The 18,926-nt window shown below is 40.6% G+C and overlaps 1 protein-coding gene across 4 annotated transcripts in view; it reads left to right on the top strand.

Annotated features, from left to right (window-relative positions):
* The window catches only part of LOC126415634 (probable E3 ubiquitin-protein ligase HERC4), a 222,530-nt gene that overhangs the window by 71,123 nt on the left and 132,481 nt on the right, over window positions 1–18,926 (top strand). For all 4 annotated transcript variants that reach the window (XM_050083444.1, XM_050083443.1, XM_050083445.1 and 1 more), the window contains exon 12: window positions 11,947–12,136. In XM_050083444.1, coding sequence (XP_049939401.1) covers window positions 11,947–12,136 — 190 coding nt within the window. The remainder of the gene's footprint in view (window positions 1–11,946; window positions 12,137–18,926) is intronic.

Genomic DNA, 18,926 nt, shown 5'->3' with positions numbered 1-18,926 from the left:
TTGTTGCATCAGAAGTCAACGATCTGTTTTATTATTTAATGAATAAAACAGTTTAGATCACTTTTATCAACTTACCAGTTTTGGTCAAATTAGGCAATTTTCAGATTTAACACTAATAATGCTGTAATAAAAATTTTATTACAGCATTACTTGCAATAAAGCTAAGAACACCATGGTATATTTTGTTTAACTTTTAATCTCTGGAGGTAATGAAGAGAACTAAGAAAAAAGGCAGACAACAGAAATGTGAAGGGAAGAGTTAGGATGAAAAATGCTAGAAAGGAAAGAAATAAAAGTTTAACCCTGTTTTTCCCCTCCATTTTTTAAAAATGAAGCTTTTGAACTATATTCTTCTTCAGAGCTAAGTAATATCGAAAACATGTACGTACCCTTAGTATGTGAGTGCAACATGTAGCAAGGTAGGTAGAGTCCTAAACAGGCAAGGAATCAGACCAGTCTTCCAGTCACCCAGAAAAATTAAAGAAATATTGTGACCTGTTAAATATAATCTTTGCCTGAGAGTGCTGGGAATTTATAACATCCCATGTGTGTGTGGCAAAAGTTATGTGGGCCAGTCTATATGAATGGTTGCCAATCATCGCATCGAGTGTCAATGTCACCTTAAATAGAGGCACTTTCATAAAACAACAGTGGCAGAGTGCAGCTTGTTAAATAAACACAAGATCTCATTTGAACAAAACAAGAATACTGGCCCATGCTTCGAACTATTGGGACTTTGTGATCAGAGAAGCTGTTGAAATCTGACTATGTGAAAACAAGCTATGCACTTAGCAGTGCATGGAAGTGTGCTCTTGACAAGGAAAAAACACAGAGGAGTACTCTCACCAACTGATGCGATATAAGGTGCTGCAAGCAGCGCCAGATAGGAGCACGAGCAAAATCTATGGACTTAAAGCGAACCACCTCTGTTCATGCCTCCATGATGTAGTCCAACCAATTGGATGCCATTCAATGGCTATGAAAGACAGAACTTTGCCAGTCATGACAGTCAGTTTTAGTCCCTGGTAAAGATGATGGTGGATATCGTCGAAACCTTGGAATTTTATATGAGTTTGACATCGCAAATGAACTAAGAAATTTTTATGCAAAGATTTAACTGGTGGTTTGCAGTGAAGATTCTCAAATCCAGATCTGGATTTCATCTGATAGTCAATGTGCATCAGCACTGACCTCGACTGCAGACTTACAGGAACAGTTCCGTGAAGTGGTGCAAGGAGTGCACGCTGGGGACTGACTGTCTATTCTAGATGATTCCAATGCCCTTATCAGAAGTGATTCTGCTGCTTGGCCAGACAACTTGGGCATACATTGGTTGGGCAATGAGAATGAAACGGTTTATGCCTCCTTGAATTTTGTGCCAAGTATCAAGTGCGTGTCACCAACACATACTTTAAAGGTAAGGTTAGGCACAAGGTTTTCTGGATCCATCTTTACTTCAGACACTGGCATCAATGAGGTCTTATTTTAGGAAGAGGAAGGTTCTCAGTCATTTTATCCTCATGCGCTCCTTCCACAGTCCTGTCTGTGACACTGATTATATACTAGTAGTGACAAAAGTGGGGCTTGCGCCCAGAATGATTCATTCTGATAAAACACCAAGCAGAAACAAATCAGTCTTTGTAAAACTAAGGAGCCTTCAACAGTAGAAATATTTGGTGATAGAGTCCGGAAAGAATTGACACCTGGGATGTAAGTGCAATCATTGCTGTATACTGGCAGCCCTCCTGGCTGCTGATGTGCAAGTGCACCATGTGCTGCAGAGTGGCCGTGATGACATGGTGTGAGTAAACTTGGAGGGGGAAGTGGTTGCTGGAGGGGAGTGGCATGCAGGCCACACTTTACCAGTCCTGGTTTAGAGTATCATACCTGTAGACTAGGAACTTTGTCACCTGGTAATCTCAAAGAGCTCAATGGCTCAGCTAGAGCCATGGGACATATACGGCTTTTGAAGTTTGAAGAGCTTCGTCACCTTATTTCCAGATCTAGTTGTTCTAAGTAATTATTATGTCAATCTCCACTTGAGAAACAATATACTCAAACTGCTGTCACTAGACCAAAATCAATTCTCTTCACCAACACTTACCAATGTACTGAAATATGCCTAATGCGTATCAGGGTATTTAGAGGATCACCCAATTTGAAATTGTGCTGAATTTGGGTTGTACATTGTATATATTACACTACTGGCCATTAAAATTGCTACACCATGAAGATGACGTGCTACAGATGCGAAATTTAGTTGACAGGAAGAAGATGCTGTGATACGCAAATGATTAGCTTTTCAGAGCATTCACACAAGGTTGGCGTCGGTGGCGACACCTAAAACGTGCTGACATGAGGAAAGTTTCCAACCGATTTCTCATACACAAACGGCAGTTGACCGGCGTTGCCTGGTGAAACGTTGTTGTGATGCCTCTTTTAAGGAGGAGAAATGAGTACCATCACATTTCCGACTTTGATAAAGGTCGGATTGTAGCCTATCGCGATTGCGGTTTATCGTATTGGGACATTGCTGCTCACGTTGGTCAAGATCCAATGACTGTTAGCAGAATATGGAATCGGTGGGTTCAGGAGGGTAATACGGAATGCCGTGCTGGATCCCAACGGCCTCATATCACTAGTAGTCGAGATGACAGGCATCTTATCAGCACGGCTGTAATGGATCATGCAGCCACGTCTCGATCCCTGAGTCAACAGATAGGGACGTTTGCAAGACAACAACCATCTGCACGAACAGTTCGACGATGTTTGCAGCAGCATGGACTATCAGCTTGGAGACCATGGCTGCGGTTACCCTTGACACTGCATCACAGACAGGAGCGCCTGCGATGGTGTACTCAACGATGAACGTGGGTGCACGAATGGCAAAACGTCATTTTTTCGGATGAATCCAGGTCCTGTTTACAGCATCATGATGGTCACAGCCGTGTTCGGTGACATTGCGTTGAATGCAAATTGGAAGCATGGATTTGTCAGCGCCATACTGGTGTATCACCCGGCGTGATGGTATGGGGTGCCGTTGGTTACACGTCTCGGTCACCTCTTGTTCTCATTGACAGCACTTTGAACAGAGGACGTTGCATTTCAGATGTGTTATGACCCGTGGCTCTACCCTTCATTCGTTCCCTGCGAAACCCTACATTTCAGCAGGATAATGTTCGACCGCATGTTGCAGGTCGTTTACGGGCCTTTCTGGATACAGAAAATGTTTGACTGCTGCCCTGGCCAGCACATTCTCCAGATCTCGCACCAAATGAAAATGTCTGGTCAATGGTGGCCGAGCAACTGGCTTGTCACAATACGCCAGTCATTACTCTTGATGAACTGTGGTATCATGTTGAAGCTGCATGGGCAGCTGTACCTGTACATGCTGTCAAAGCTCTGTTTGACTCAATGCCCAGGCGTATCAGGGCCGTTATTATGGCCAGAGGTGGTTGTTCTGGGTACTGATTTCTCAGGATCTATGCACCCAAGTTGCGTGAAAATGTAATCACATGTCAGTTCTAGTATAATATATTTGTCCAATGAATACCTGTTTATCATCTGCATTTCTTCTTGGTGTAGCAATTTTAATGTCCAGTAGTGCATATGAAGACATTTTATTTATTTTATGTGCGTGTTGTAAAAAAGTTATGTTTTAAGCTTTTTATTACAGAATGTCATTATTGTAATGTTTTTGTATCATAATAATGTGTTACCTTTTATTTTAATCTAACAAAATACACGTATATGATATGGTAAACTAAAAAAACAATAAAATTGTAAACTGTAATTACAATTTAAAACATAAAACCAATCATAAGTAAAATGAATAATTAGATTAATAATGAATTGTTAGATATTTTAATTAGTTTTTTGAAACTACTCCAATAGCACTTTGCATACAGCTTAGTTTCCAAAAATGTTACTTCAGAAATCAGATATATTGCACATGGATGTATGGGGCTTGAAAGCTTCTTTAATTAATCTTATAACAAAGGTTTTCATTTTTCAGAATTCATTAATGATGGTGTGTGTTCTGAAAATTTTCAGATTAATACAAAAGTTGACTATACAGTTTTCAAGAATGTTAATTACACATCAAGTGTGAAGTGAAAAACATTTTTTATGTATGATCATTATGGAGATATTCCCTCTAAATGTAATATGCCAAATTACCTTTCGGGGTGTGTTTTTCTCCTTAAAAGTAGACTTGCATACGAACCCAAAGAAGTACTTATTGCATTTTTTTGCTCCCTCTTCACACCTGCCAAGTATCACTAAGATTGGTTATTTACACTTGGGAATGTTCCCTTGTAAGTGAAGAAGGCAATTGTTCAGCGCATCATCCATGACTGCATTAACACATACTGGCAGAAACTTTGTGCAAGTATACAGTAGTGTGTTAGTGTTGGGAACATTGATGCAGTGTTTTCAGGCATCAAAAGGGCCCTGAACACACCCCTACGAAGACAGCCACCACTTAAAGAGGTGGCTGGAATAGTCATCAGAATTGTAACCGATATCTATAAAAATGGGTGGAACATACACCAGCCCGTGCTAACATCTGGCCCACATCAGCCCAAAAGCAATAGGTGAAATTACTCGATTGACAACTTACCATGAACTGGAGGCCATTCCTACTAAGCAGCAGATTCAGAGAACTGTTTAAATGCAGGAAATGTCCTGTAAGACAACATTCACACAAAATTTGTCAAATTGACACTGCTGCTCCCAGTGCTCCACAACCTTTTATTGAAATGTTGGACTGAGGGTACTGTCCCAACATACACTCTGTACAAAGGTACAGATGACTGCAGTGATCGCAATTGCTGCTTCAGAATTTCAAGGCTGAATATCACTGGGAAAGAGTGTATCCATGTGGTGTTTGACAGTCAGGAAAAGCTTGCCAAGTGTTTGTACCCTGAGTCTCAGTGTGGGTTTCAATTAAGGAAAATGCTACAAGCAGAAAACCGCCCTCATTATTCATTGCTTTCATCTACTAAAATAAGGCATTTGGCACAGTCAGCAGGTAGGAGCTGTATACGAGACTTTACTAGTAATGATAGGGTGCCCTCCAAAACTTCTGACGATACAAATTTTTCACAGTGATATGGAGGGTGCTGTGGTATTTGGAGGAGTCACATTAGATTCTTTTGTTATGCAAAGAGGATTTTGTCAAGGTTGTGTACTGCCCCCTCCCCCCTCCATGGTACAGCCTTCTCATTACTTCTCAATGTTGCTTTCTGTGAAACAGAACTAGGCATCCAGCTACAATCACAGCTGATCGCAAACAACTTTCTTACTACTCAGAGATAGGCACTATAGTAAGGAATTATTTGTAAGCAGCCTTGTATTCATTGTTGATGCAGCCTTCGTAGCTCTTACTCAAAGCTACCTTCAAAGGCTTATGGATAAATTTGCTTCTGTGTCTAAGCCCTTCCCTATGTCTGTGAATGTGAAGAAGACTGTTATTATGGCTCAATGGTACACAGGTATGTCTGCCATAAGATTGGATGGCTTCTTGTTGAATGTAGTCAACAAATTCTGCTACCTTGGCTTGCTAGTGTCAGATCATCTCTCTAGATGACAAAATACTTGCAAGAAAGGGAAGAGCAGTGAATGCCTTTGTGAAGCTGTGCCCAAGAGTGGGGGAAAAATATATGTTAGTATGTTTTATGTATGATCATTATGAACATGTTCCCTCTAAATGTAGTATGTCAAATTACCTTTCGGGGTGCGTTTTTCTCCGTAAAAGTAGACTTGCGCACAAGCAAAGAAAAGAAGAAGAGAAAAAAAAAAAAAATACTACTTGCACTTTTCTTGCTCCCTCTACTCACCTGCCAAGTATCATTAAGCGAAGAAGGCAATTGTACAGCCCATCATCGGTGACATGTAGTAGCTCTAAAATGCTTGGTGACAGGATATGTGACAATCCTGTCTTTAAGAAGAAGGGAAATTCATCTTGCCCGCATAGAGATGCTCTGGAGCATATCAGTTTCATTTTCCCACGTGATATCTGCAAGCTCTTTTATGCCTATCGTACCACAAGCCACATCATGTGGAAAGGTGATTTTTACGAACAGCTGGACAGCACTGCCATGGATAGTCTGCTTGGTCCATTGGTGACAAATTTCCTCACGGAGCATTTCGAAAGACTGGCATCATACTTGACATATTGTAAATCTAAGATGGGGCACTGATATGTTGACAGAGTTTTGTGTTGTGGAGTCATGGTGAGAAACAGATTGGTGACTTTTCAAGATGCCTGAACAGTCTCTACGCCATCATAAAATTGACTGTGGAGGTAGAAGAGGGCCAACAGTTACTCATTTTAGAAGTGCTGGTTATGAGGAATTGTCAGGACCTGGGACACAGTGTGTAAAGTAGACACACATGGACTGATACCTGCACAAACTGCTGAATCCTCACCAGATCCAGAAAAGAGGAATTATTAGTACATTTGTGTCACTGACAAGACAAATATGTAAGCCACAGCACCTCGGACACAAGAGGCAATGTGTGATAAGCATTCTGATGAGCAGTGTTTACTCAACCAGTTACAAACAAAGTGTCAAGAAATATAACACTTGGCGAAGTGACACGTCAGAAGAAGAAATGGCAGATATGCCTTTCTGCCATATATCCCAAGGTGATGGATAGAATCAGTCATATATTGTGCAAATATGGCCTTCTGCCACCGAGCAGTGTGTCAGCAGTGCGCAAGTAGCAGCATTACTGCATTTACTAGGCAGTTTTGTATTTTAATAACCATTTAAATTTTGTGTCAAATTGTTTGTGCTCTCCGTAGATTAGTTCAGACGTTCTTTGCACAACAGTATTTAGCACGGATAGGGACAGCGACTGCTGTGTTCGGATGCGGGCTGAGTTGGCATCCCTTCGCTCCCAGCTTCAGGCAGTGTTGGCTTTGGTCACACAGCTTGAGACTGTTGCCAATGGGCATCACTGTGGGGGTCTGGATGGGGGTTTGTCGGGGACGGCCAGCTTGTACGACGCATCCCCCGATCGGACTGTGGCTGTGGCTGCCCGGGATACTGCCCACATTGAGGCTGACCCCTCACCCGTGGTAGAGTGGGAGGTCGTCTTGAGGTGTGGCAGGGGGCGAAACACATTACGGAGGGCTGAACGGAAGGCCTCTCCAGTTTGTCTAACTGGTTTCAGGCTCTGTCTCCGGCTGATACTGATCTTCGGCTGAGGTCGTCTTGAGGTGTGGCAGGGGGCGAAACACATTCCGGAGGGCTGAACGGAAGGCCTCTCCAGTTTGTCTAACTGGTTTCAGGCTCTGTCTCCGGCTGATACTGATCTTCGGCTGGACATGGCTGCTTGTCCTGTTCTAGAGGTTGCCCCTCAGTCTGCAAGATCCGGGCGGTCGCAGAGAGTGGGCTTACTGGTAGTTGGGAGCTCCAACGTCGGGTGCGTAATAGGGTCCCTTAGGGATATTGCTGCAAGGGAGGGGAAGAAAACCAGTGTGCACTTCGTGTGCATACTGGGGGGAGTCATTCCAGATGTGGAAAAGGTCCTTCCGGATGCCATGAAGGGTACAGGGTGCACCCATCTGCAGGTGGTCGGTCATGTCGGCACCAATGATGTGTGTCACTATGGATCCAGAGGAAATCCTCTCTGGCTTCTGGCGGCTATCTGATTTGGTGAAGACTACCAGTCTCGCTAGTGGGATGAAAGCAGAGCTCACCATCTACAGCATCGTTGACAGGACTGACTGCGGACTTCTGGTACAGAGCCGAGTGGAGGGTTTGAATCAGAGGCTGAGACAGTTCTTTGACCGTGTGGGCTGCAGATTCCTCGACTTGCGCCATGCGGTAGTGGGGTTTCGGGTTCCGCTGGATAGGTCAGGAGTCCACTACACACAGCAGGCGGCTACACGGGTAGCAGGGGTTGTGTGGCGTGTACTGGGCGGTTTTGTAGGTTATCTGACCTTGGGCAAGTACAGAAAGGGCAACAGGCTCAAAGGGTGTGGGGCAAAGTCAGGACATGCGGGGACCAAGCAGCAATCGATATTGTAATTGTAAACTGACGAAGCTGCATTGGTAAAGTACCGGAACTTCAAGCGCTGCTAGAAAGCACTGAAGCTGAAATCGTTATAGGTACTGAAAGCTGGCTAGAGCCATAGATAAATTCTGCCGAAATTTTTACAAAGGCACAGACGGTGTTTAGAAAGGATAGATTGCATGCAACTGGTGGTGGCGTGTTTGTCGCTGTTAGTAGTAGTTTATCCTGTAGTGAAATAGAAGTGGATACTTCCTGTGAATTATTATGGGTGGAGGTTACACTCAACAACCGAGCTAGGTTAATGATTGGCTCCTTTTACCGACCTCCCGACTCAGCAGCATTAGTGGCAGAACAACTGAGAGGAAATCTGGAATACATTTCACATAAATTTCCTCAGCATGTTACAGTTTTAGGTGGAGATTTCAATTTACCAGATATAGACTGGGACACTCAGATGTTTAGGATGGGTGGTAGGGACAGAGTGTCGAGTGACATCGTACTGAGTACACTATCCGAAAATTACCTCGAGCAATTAAATAGAGAACCGACTCGTGGAGATAACATCTTGGACCTACTGATACAAACAGACCCGAACTTTTCGACTCTGTAAGCACAGAACAGGGGATCAGTGATCATAAGGCCATTGCAGCATCCCTGAATATGGAAGTAAATAGGAATATAAAGAAAGCGAGGAAGGTTTATCTGTTTAGCAAGAGTAATAGGAGGCAGATTTCAGACTACCTAACAGATCAAAACGAAAATTTCTGTTCAGACACTGACAATGTTGAGTGATTATGTAAAAAGTTCAAGGCAATCGTAAAATGCGTTTTAGACAGGTACGAGCTGAGTAAAACTGTGAGGGATGAGAAAAAACCCACCGTGGTTCAACAACAAAGTTAGGAAACTACTGCGAAAGCAAAGAGAGCTTCACTGCAAATTTAAACGCAGCCAAAACCTCTCAGACAAACAGAAGCTAAACAATGTCAAAGTTAGCGTAAGGAGGGCTATGTGTGAAGTGTTCAGTGAATTTGAAAGTAAAATTTTATGTACCGACTTGACAGAATATCCTAGGAAGTTCTGGTCTTACGTTAAATCAGTAAGTGGATTGAAACAGCATATCCAGACACTCTCGGATGATAATGGCATTGAAACAGAGGATGACATGCATAAAGCTGAAATACTAAACAACTTTTTCCAAATCTGTTTCACAGAGGAAGACCGCACTGTAGTTCCTTCTCTAAATCCACGCACAAACAAAAAAATGGCTGACATCGAAATAAGTGTCCAAGGAATAGAAAAGCAGCTGAAATCACTCAACAGAGGAAAGTCCACTGGACCTGATGGGATACCAATTCGATTCTACACAGAGTACGCGAAAGAACTTGCCCCGCTTATAACAGCCGTGTACCGCAAGTCTCCAGAGGAACGGAAGGTTCCAAATGATTGGAAAAGAGCACAGGTAGTTCCAGTTTTCAAGAAGGGTCATCGAGCAGATGCGCAAAACTATAGGTCTATATCTCTGACATTGATCTGTTGGAGAATTGTAGAACATGTTTTTTGATCGCTTATCATGTCATTTCTGGAAACCCAGAATCTACTCTGTAGGAATCAACATGGATTCCGGAAACAGCGATCATGTGAGACCCAACTCGCTTTATTTGTTCATGAGACCCAGAAAATATTAGATACAGGCTCCCAGGTAGATGCCATTTTCCTTGACTTCCGGAAGGCGTTCGATACAGTTCCGCACTGTCGCCTGATCAACAAAGTAATAGCCTACGGAATATCAGACCAGCTGTGTGGCTGGATTAAAGAGTTTTTAGCAAACAGAACACAGCATGTTGTTATCAATTGAGAGACGTCTTCATACATTAAATTAAACTCTGGCGTGCCACAGGGGAGTGTTGTGGGACCATTGCTTTTCAAAATATATGTAAATGACCTAGTAGATAGTGTCGGAAGGTCCATGCGGCTTTTTGTGGATGATGCTGTAGTATACAGAGAAGTTGCAGCATTAGAAAATTGCAGCGAAATGCAGGAAGATCTGCAGCGGATAGGTTCTTGGTGCAGGGAGTGGCAACTGACCCTGAACATAGACAAATGTAATGTATTGCGAATACATAGAAAGAAGGATCCTTTACTATATGATGATATGATAGTGGAACAAACACTGGTAGCAGTTATGTCTGTAAAATATCTGGGAGTATGCGTGTGGAACGATTTGAAGTGTAATGATCATATAAAATTAATTGTTGGTAAGGCGGGTGCCGGGTTGAGATTCAGAGTGTCCTTAGAAAATGTAGACCATCAACAAAGGAGGTGGCTTACAAAACACTCATTCGACCTACACTTGAGTATTGCTTATCAGTGTGGGATCCGTACCAGGTTGAGTTGACAGAGGAGATAGAGAAGATCCAAAGAGGAGCGATGCGTTTCGTCACAGGGTTATTTGGTAAGCTTGATAGCGTTACGGAGATGTTTAGCAAACTCAAGTGGAAGACTCTGCAAGACAGGCGCTCTGCATCGCAGTGTAGCTTGCTATCCAGGATTCGAGAGGGTGCGTTTCTGGATGAGGTATCGAATATATTGCTTCCCCCTACTTATACCTCCCGAGGAGATCACGAATGTAAAATTAGAGAGATTCGAGCGCGCATGGAGGCTTTCCGGCAGTCGTTCTCCCGCGAACCATACACGACTGGAACAGGAAAGGGAGGTAATGGCAGTGGCACATAAAGTGCCCTCTGCCACACACCGTTGGGTGGCTTGCAGAGTATAAATGTAGATGTAGATGTAGAAAGACTATTTGCAAACCAACCAAGAAGAGTAAAGGGAATATTGGATTAGAAAAATGACAAAAGGGACTCACTTGCAATGCTGAGAATATGCTCCATATCCTGTACCAGAGTAAAAGTCTGTGTGGGAATTACTGGACTCTGCAACAACACCTGGTTTATGGATAATGAACAGTGTTGTACATTGGGACATATGAGAAGTCAGCTGTGGTGGTGCTCAAACATTGTGGGATTGACCACATAATAAAATTCGTCAACATGGAAGTTCTCACTGTGGAGAAGAGCTACCATGCTTGCTCATTCAGAGAAGCCACTGAAATACACAAAGATGACAATGTCTCCAACAAGAAAGAGGAAAGCCTTAAGCACAGTCCTGCAGTTCCGTGCCGCAGCAAACAACCATTGCAGATAGCAAGGGGAGAACCAAAGCGGCAATAACAAGACATTGGGATGGAGGGCATAGCTTGAACGTCAGTCATTTGTGCTGGTAAAACGTCAGAAAAATCATCAAACATTGACGGAAGAACCTAAGACTGAATCCAATAGAAATTTGTCGATTTGTCAAGTTGTCACAAAAGCCTTAGCAATTTTTACAAAGATAAATTTTCAGTTTCTCATGTGGTTGTTTTCTGGATTTATGTGATACAAGCAGCATAGTTTGAATCCATAACTTCCTCTGTGCTCAACAGTCTTGCGTTGCCCAGGTATTGTTTTGTTAACATTACTTTGTTATTTGAGATTATGAACTAGCAAAGATTTGTATTTACAGAATATTCCTTCTGTTAAAATGACATAAGTTAACTGGGAGGAAATATTTAAACTGAAAGTGTAGCAGCTGCTAAAATGAACCCACTGCTTACTAGCTGGTCACATTAACATGATGATTCTTTTTCTATTTCTTTCATACAGCTCAGTTATTTCTTCTCTCTACTACACGCTTCCACACTACCTGGAATTTCATTTATAACCATAAAAGTTTTTTTCTTGAATCCTTTCTCTTTCCTAGCTTCTTTTTCTTGATTCAGCATGGTTTGTTGCCCAATTTTTTACCTCATCATGCTGTCAACTTAGTCTCTAGTGATTCAACAGTGAGTGTTAATTGTTTCTTCTTGTTCATGTGTTACAGATACTCAGCTCCATTAGTGAACATTTACTTCCATCCTTGTCAAGCTCTCCACCTGATGTTGAAACCTTAAGACTGTATTTGGTGTTACCTTTTTACCACGAATTTGATAATCCAAAAAATTGTCAACGATTACATAGTCCATTTGGGCAGGCACTGCTAAAATTAAAAACAGAAGCAGGGAAAATTGTTGGTAAGTTAAAGCTACATTTTTTGTTGTTTTCTTGTGTTTTCTCAAACATTTGTTTTTGTTATTTTCATCTTCTAATGAAGATTTTTGTATTTGAATCTCAATTTAATACTTTACAGAAGTCAGGCTATCTAAAGAAATGACAACAATAAAGCAGTAGTAGAACTTTGTTGAACAAAACAGAACCATAGAATGGAAGGAAATAACTGGGAAGTGATTGTATATGAAGATTTTTTTGATATTGATTTCCTCTCTGACTACAAGATTTAGATAACGTACAATTACTGATGTTCAGCTTTGGTTTGTTCCCCATGGTAAATTACCGACAAAAATATAATTATATTATGTAACAATTATCCAACTGTCTTACATGAAATAGACATGAACCCTATGCTTAATGATTTGCCTGACCACAGTAGTGTCAGCAATAGAAAAGCTTCATAAATCAGGTTTAGCTAAAAAGGGAGAAGTATAGTTCCACAGAATCATAGATTCTGACTCAGTTTCACTATTTTGTGCGAATTTAAGGGACAAACAATGAGAAGATGTTTACCAAGAAGAAACAGTGATTGTGAAGTTTACCGTATTTACTCGAATCTAAGCCGCACTTTTTTTCCGGTTTTTGTAATCCGAAAAACCGCCTGCGGCTTAGAATTGAGTGCAAAGCAAGCGGAAGTTCTGCAAAATGTTGTTAGGTGCTTCCACAACCAACTTCTGCCGTCGAATACATGTAGCGCTACACAGGCATGCTTTGTAGGCACAAAGATAAATACTGGCGCCAAAACCTCTGCGTCAGTAAATAAATTAAAAAAAAAAGGTGGAAGACGAGCTTTTTTTCTCCGCCCTGAGTTTTGACCACTGCATTTTCATACATTATCCAACGAAGTAAATACAAATTCCGTATTGTTCATCTTCGAATGTAGCAGCATTTCAATGTACTACGAAAATCCGACTGGCAAGACTGTTTGGGATGTTTGTCAATATGGCCAACTCTACGTTCTGAATTTTTTCCTACCTGTGAGAAGAGATGGTTGCTAATAGGAACTTTTATGAATTGTGAATCATATGCAGTATTCTCTTCACCATAAGAATAATACGAATATAAACATTTTGCCATGTATTGTTTCATGTTTGCTGCTATCTCATTTAATTCCTGTCTGCCTAATAAACTACGAAACTAGAGTGAGACAACAGCAAACGCGGAAGAATATACATATCATGTCATGTTTATATTCATATTATTCTTATGCCTAATAGTGAAACAGTCAGAAATGAAGCACGGCAATTGACTAGATTTTTAAATCTAAGCTGACTCTAATTTCTGTGCAGAATGTAATGTACTAAACAGGCGCCTGCAAAGATTTTCAAATGGAGAAAAATTTTCGCTAAACTCTGGTTCAGAACATCTTCTATCATACGCTATCTATTATTTGGATCTTGTTGATCATTATCAAAGAAAGCAGCAGTGTAAGTAACAACAAATGGCAGTCTCTTGCCATCATTTCGCTAATGAGATGATTCCTCTCTTATTTTTTTTAAATTGTAAGTAGCGGTAGTGCGTACAAAAGCAAGCCGTGCCGCGAGCAGCGGCAGGCCGTAAACACTCATTATCGTCATGCGACAAACAATGCATGACACAGTACAGTAATGCGTTTTCAGCTTAGTGTGATGTAAGCAACTATAACAAAGAGAACGATACTTATCAGATCAAAGGAAAATAAGCAAACAATTCAAACCAGATGAAGCACGTGAAAAAGGAAGGGTACCCGTATAAATGCGGACGGAGCGCCTGACGCATAGCAATGGCTACCTGGTAAAGCTTAACTGCTGCGCTTATGACTCGAACCAAACTACTGTAGCTGTATCGTCATTCATTCGACCTAAATTGTGTCTCATATTACAATGGACCAACTTTGTTTCGATTTGGAGGTGCGGCCTAAAACTTTTCTCTCCCCTCAAATTTCGAGTCTCAAATTTAGGTTCGGCTTAGATTCGGGAAAGTTTTTTTCCTTGATTTCGAGTCTCATTTTTCAGGTGCGGCTTAGATTCGAGTGCCGCTTAGATTCGAGTAAATACAGTAATTGTGCCTTAAAAGTATTCTTAAAATGTGAAGAACCTGTCCCTTGAAACAGGCCTGTGACAATTGCAGTCAAAGCCAAGATAGAGGCTGACTATGTCTTGGATCAAAATATCTTTTGCCAAGAAGAGAGAGCCTTTTTAATGTAGATTGTTAGCTCTAATTAAGGACTAAAGTGGCACTACAATCACTGTTGTAAAGTTCTCACCGTTTTCTCAAGACTCATGTACTGTGTGCAAAAATTCAGAATTTCAGAACAAAGTCAAAAATTTGTGCTATTACAAGGCATGAAATAAGTGAACTTGGTAAGGTAAATGGTGTTAAAGTCCATGATGACTATAGCTCCAAGACAGGTGGTGCTAGACTCAAAACATTGGCTAATAAATTTACTGAATTCTTCCTAACAATTGGAGCAACCATGTAGATAAATAATTGAAATAAATAACTTTTACTATTACACATTTTTAAAATGGACTAAAAAGTATAAAATAATTTCTCATAGTCCCATGGAGATTCCTAACTCCGCACAGATAGTCTTGAAAATTTTGCTTGTAAATTTTTAATAGCTATGACAGTACTTGTAAAATTTAAAGTGATAAACGTGTGGCTCGCATGCAGCAGATATCTGATGCTTGAATAGTTCACATGTGTTACTAACAATTTTATTGCACAGCAAATTATATGAACTGTTATGTGATTTTTCCAACAATAGCTACTCTCTACACTCCTTGCTACTATCTAATGCATGCACCCTATGTTTTTCACTTCAAACTATATAGACCTTGTCGTAGCTATTAAAAATTCACAAGCACAAATTTTCAGGTCTATCTGTATGGTGTTAGAAATCTCTATGGAACTAGGAGAACTTATTTTATTCTTCAGACATATTGCAACATCCACACATACCTTTGACATATAGTGACTAATGATGTCATCAAACATCCTCATTTTAACTGGAAATAATCATGGTTGTGCTTTGTGTCATGAAATAGAAAAGGCTCTTTTGGTGCTATTACATGCAAGGGGATAGAGAATAGTGCATTAAAAAGAGGTATTGGTAAAACTCATACTCCGTGTAGTTTTAAATGACATTTAAAACTTGGCGAGCTAATAACGTACCAGCCATTTAACTAACAAGCAATCATAATCAGTGTACAATTTGTTCACTTATAAAGAAAGGAGAGTGGTCTGAAATAGGATAAGTGATGTGTACCGTATTTACTCGAATCTAAGCCGCGCTCGAATCTAAGCCGCACCTGGAAAATGAGACTCGAAATAAAGAAAAAAAAAATTACCGAATCTAAGCCGCACCTGAAATTTGAGACTCGATATTCAAGGGCAGAGAAAAGTTTTAGGCCGCACCTCCAAATCGAAACAAAGTTGGCCCATTGTAATATGAGACACAATTTAGTTCGAATGAAAGACGATACAGCTATAGTGGTTTGGTTCGAGTTGTAAACTTAGCAGTTAAGCGCCATCAGGTAGCCGTTGCTATGCGTCAGGCGCTCCGTCCGTATTTATACGGGTACCCTTCCTTTTTCGCGTGCTTCGTCTGGTTTGAATCGACTGCTTATTTTGCTTTGAACTGATAAGTGCCGTTTTCTTTGTTATAGGTGTTTACGTCACTCTAAGCTGAAAATGCATTACTGTACTGCGTCATGCATTGTTTGTCGCATTCTGATTGTGCGTGTTTACGGCCTGTCGCCGCTCGCGGCATGGCTTTTCTTTGATAATGATCAACAAGAACTAAATCTGCACAGAAATTAGTCATTTTAGATTTAAAAATCTAGTCAGTTGCCGTGCTTCATTTCTGACTGTATCACTATTAGGCATAAAAATAATACGAATATAAACAGGACACGATACGTGTTTTCTTCCGCGTTTGCTGTTGTCTCACTCTAGTTTCGTAGTTTATTAGGCAGACAGGATTTAAATGAGATAGCAAAAAACGCGAAAGAATACATGGCAAAATGTTTATATTCGTATTATTCTTATGGTGAAGAGAATACTGCATGTGATTCACATTTCATCAGGTTCCTATTAGCAACAGTCTTGCCAGTCGAATTTTCATAGTACATTGAAATTCTGCTACTTTCGAAGATGAACAATACGGAATTTGTATTTACTTCGTTGGATAATGTATGAAAATGCAGTGGTCGAAACTCGGGGCGGAGAAAAAAAAGCTCGTCTTCCACCTTTTTTTTTTTTAATTTATTTACTGACGCATAGGTTTTGGCACCAGTATTTCTCTCTGTGCCTACAAAGCATGCCTGTGTAGCGCTACATATATTCGACGGCGGAAGTTATTTGTGGCGGCACCTACCAACATTTTTCAGAACTTCCGCTTGCTTTGCACTCGATTCTAAGCCGCAGGCGGTTTTTTGGATTACAAAAACTGGAAAAAAAGTGCGGCTTAGATTCGAGTATATACGGTAAGCAACTTTGTATCTTCAACATCTGTTCATTAAGGGAAACTGCATTAAAGTCACTGAAAAGGCGAGGCCGTGACATTCAGATCATGGACTTACTTCAAACTTCGTACACTTTCAGTAGTCCATTGGGACAACATAACGTGCAAGTAGAAAGGTATGCTACCTTGACAACTTTGAGAAAATTTCAACAGAAATTTTGTGCTTTAGTGATGAACTGATGTGTTGCAACCCTGAGCATGAGATGGCAGTGATCGATGATGAGACTTGTATTTGGTTGAACTGAATTTCCAGTGTTAAATGGCTATTTACTAATTTTAATTTTTACAACAAATAATATGTGACTTTTACTTCTATAAGCAATTTAAAAGCTTTATCAAACACCTTCAGACTTCCATCTCAAGAAGATGCTTTTAAAATATATTCAGTCATATGTCGCCAATTATAAGCGCCAGTATTTACTAAAATGTCATGCTACGCATGGTGTACATCCAAATTGTCAGAAGAAAGAGAAATTTTTCAAAATGTCAGTGGGCTTTGTTTTTCCTGAGAAACTCTGAACATCCCTTGTGTATGCAGAAAAATTACATTTTTTCGGTATGGTAGATGCCACTTTAATTTATGTCTTCCATGTCTGTATGAAAAATGTCGTCCTGCAACTTGTAATGTCAAAAGCACATACGATAATAAATCATATGTTACCTTCATATTCTGGTTTATTGTAACTCTTTGTATTGTTCAATAAAATTATTTGCACCTCTATTTATCGATGTTTGACTTGGGCTTTCCAAGCCTGTTCTTGCAACCAATCTCTGCAGATTGAAGCATACAGGTGCAAAACAGTTCTCAGTACCTGACCTGATTGCAGGTATAACGGCTTTCAGAAGTCATGACAGACATACATTTTCAGGAAAACTTTATGCAGTTGGTCATTTACTTGCCAGTAATTATAAATATCATATTTGTTGTGGCAATAAAAATTAACAAACTACCAAATAATATTAAAAATTCAATAAACGTTCATGAAAATACTCGTGTCTTTTTGTCAAATTACCTTTCAGATGCAATATGTATGAAATAATATGACTAGTGCTGAAAAAATCTAAATTAAAGAAAAACAACGTGAGTGTGACTCAGTCTAGGAATCCAGTGATTATGGAACTTGGATTCTAACCACATGACTGCCACCATCACTCCTCTCCTCTCCTCTTCTCTAGAACGATTGCCTTTAACCACCTCGGCCATCCAGACATGCTTTCTATTAGACCCAAATTCTCAGCTTCCTACATGCAGCAGTGCAGTAAAACCCTATTCACAAATTATTGATTTCCATAGGAGTTCGGATGATATTAGTGCACCTACACAGTAACAATCATCAAGGAGCCATCATGCTCTTACAGAAACGTTTATATATATCCATGTGTTGCCTATTATGTCGGACATCCTGACAGAAGAGACACTGCTCATATCTATAATTCTATGACCACAACAGCTGTTTGATGAAGTAGTTTCAGTACGGATGCACAATCAACATCTGAACTCATACAGGGATCAGAAATCTGTGAGTAGGGGGCTAATGCGTGGAGCTCGTTGTGGTGTGGCAAGTGGGAAGTTGGGAATTTGAGTCTGATGGAAAGTTTGTCCAGATGGCTGAGGTGGTTGTGACAGCCATTCTAGGTAAGTGGAGCATCTCTGTTCGATTCCAGATCCACCACAAATTTTCAACTCTAGACATTGCATTGCTACAGTGCCCTGTGCGACTGGAAGTCATTATTTGCTTCATATCCCTTTCCCATACTGTTTTATTTTGATTCCTTTCACCCCTAATATTCATGTATATTCTTTAAAACTAATATGCATTTCATACAAAGTCAGCCATACCAGCTGTGGTGTATAATGCATCCTGATCCATTTAGGACAACTCTGCAGCTCCTAAGCTGACAGCACAAGTCCATATAGTTACAGTGTAGGATGTTATAGGATCACTGAAGTGTCTGGTTCAGGCCTTCCACTCAGTTCAAAATAAGAGGTCCATGGTCATTTCAGGGACTATGCTGCAAGTCGAGAGCTTTGTTGTAACATCAAAATCAAAGTTTGTTTTTTCCACCACTTCCAACAGTCATTGGAGGGAATCGAGTGTGACTTTAGAACTGAGGCACAGGAGGCGTTGTTTGTTCTGATGTGAGAAACAATTGCAATTGGTTGTATCCTGTGCTTTCAGTTGTTTCTGGGAACCCCTCTTCAGCCTGTTGCAAAAGTCTCTGAGCATACACACTGAGTGCAGATT

Source organism: Schistocerca serialis, chromosome 1, assembly GCF_023864345.2.
Source record: "Schistocerca serialis cubense isolate TAMUIC-IGC-003099 chromosome 1, iqSchSeri2.2, whole genome shotgun sequence".
NCBI classification, from domain to species: Eukaryota; Metazoa; Arthropoda; class Insecta; order Orthoptera; family Acrididae; genus Schistocerca; species Schistocerca serialis.
The sequence above is the reverse complement of the archived record's forward strand: the minus strand, read 5'-3'. Positions and strand labels throughout refer to the sequence as shown.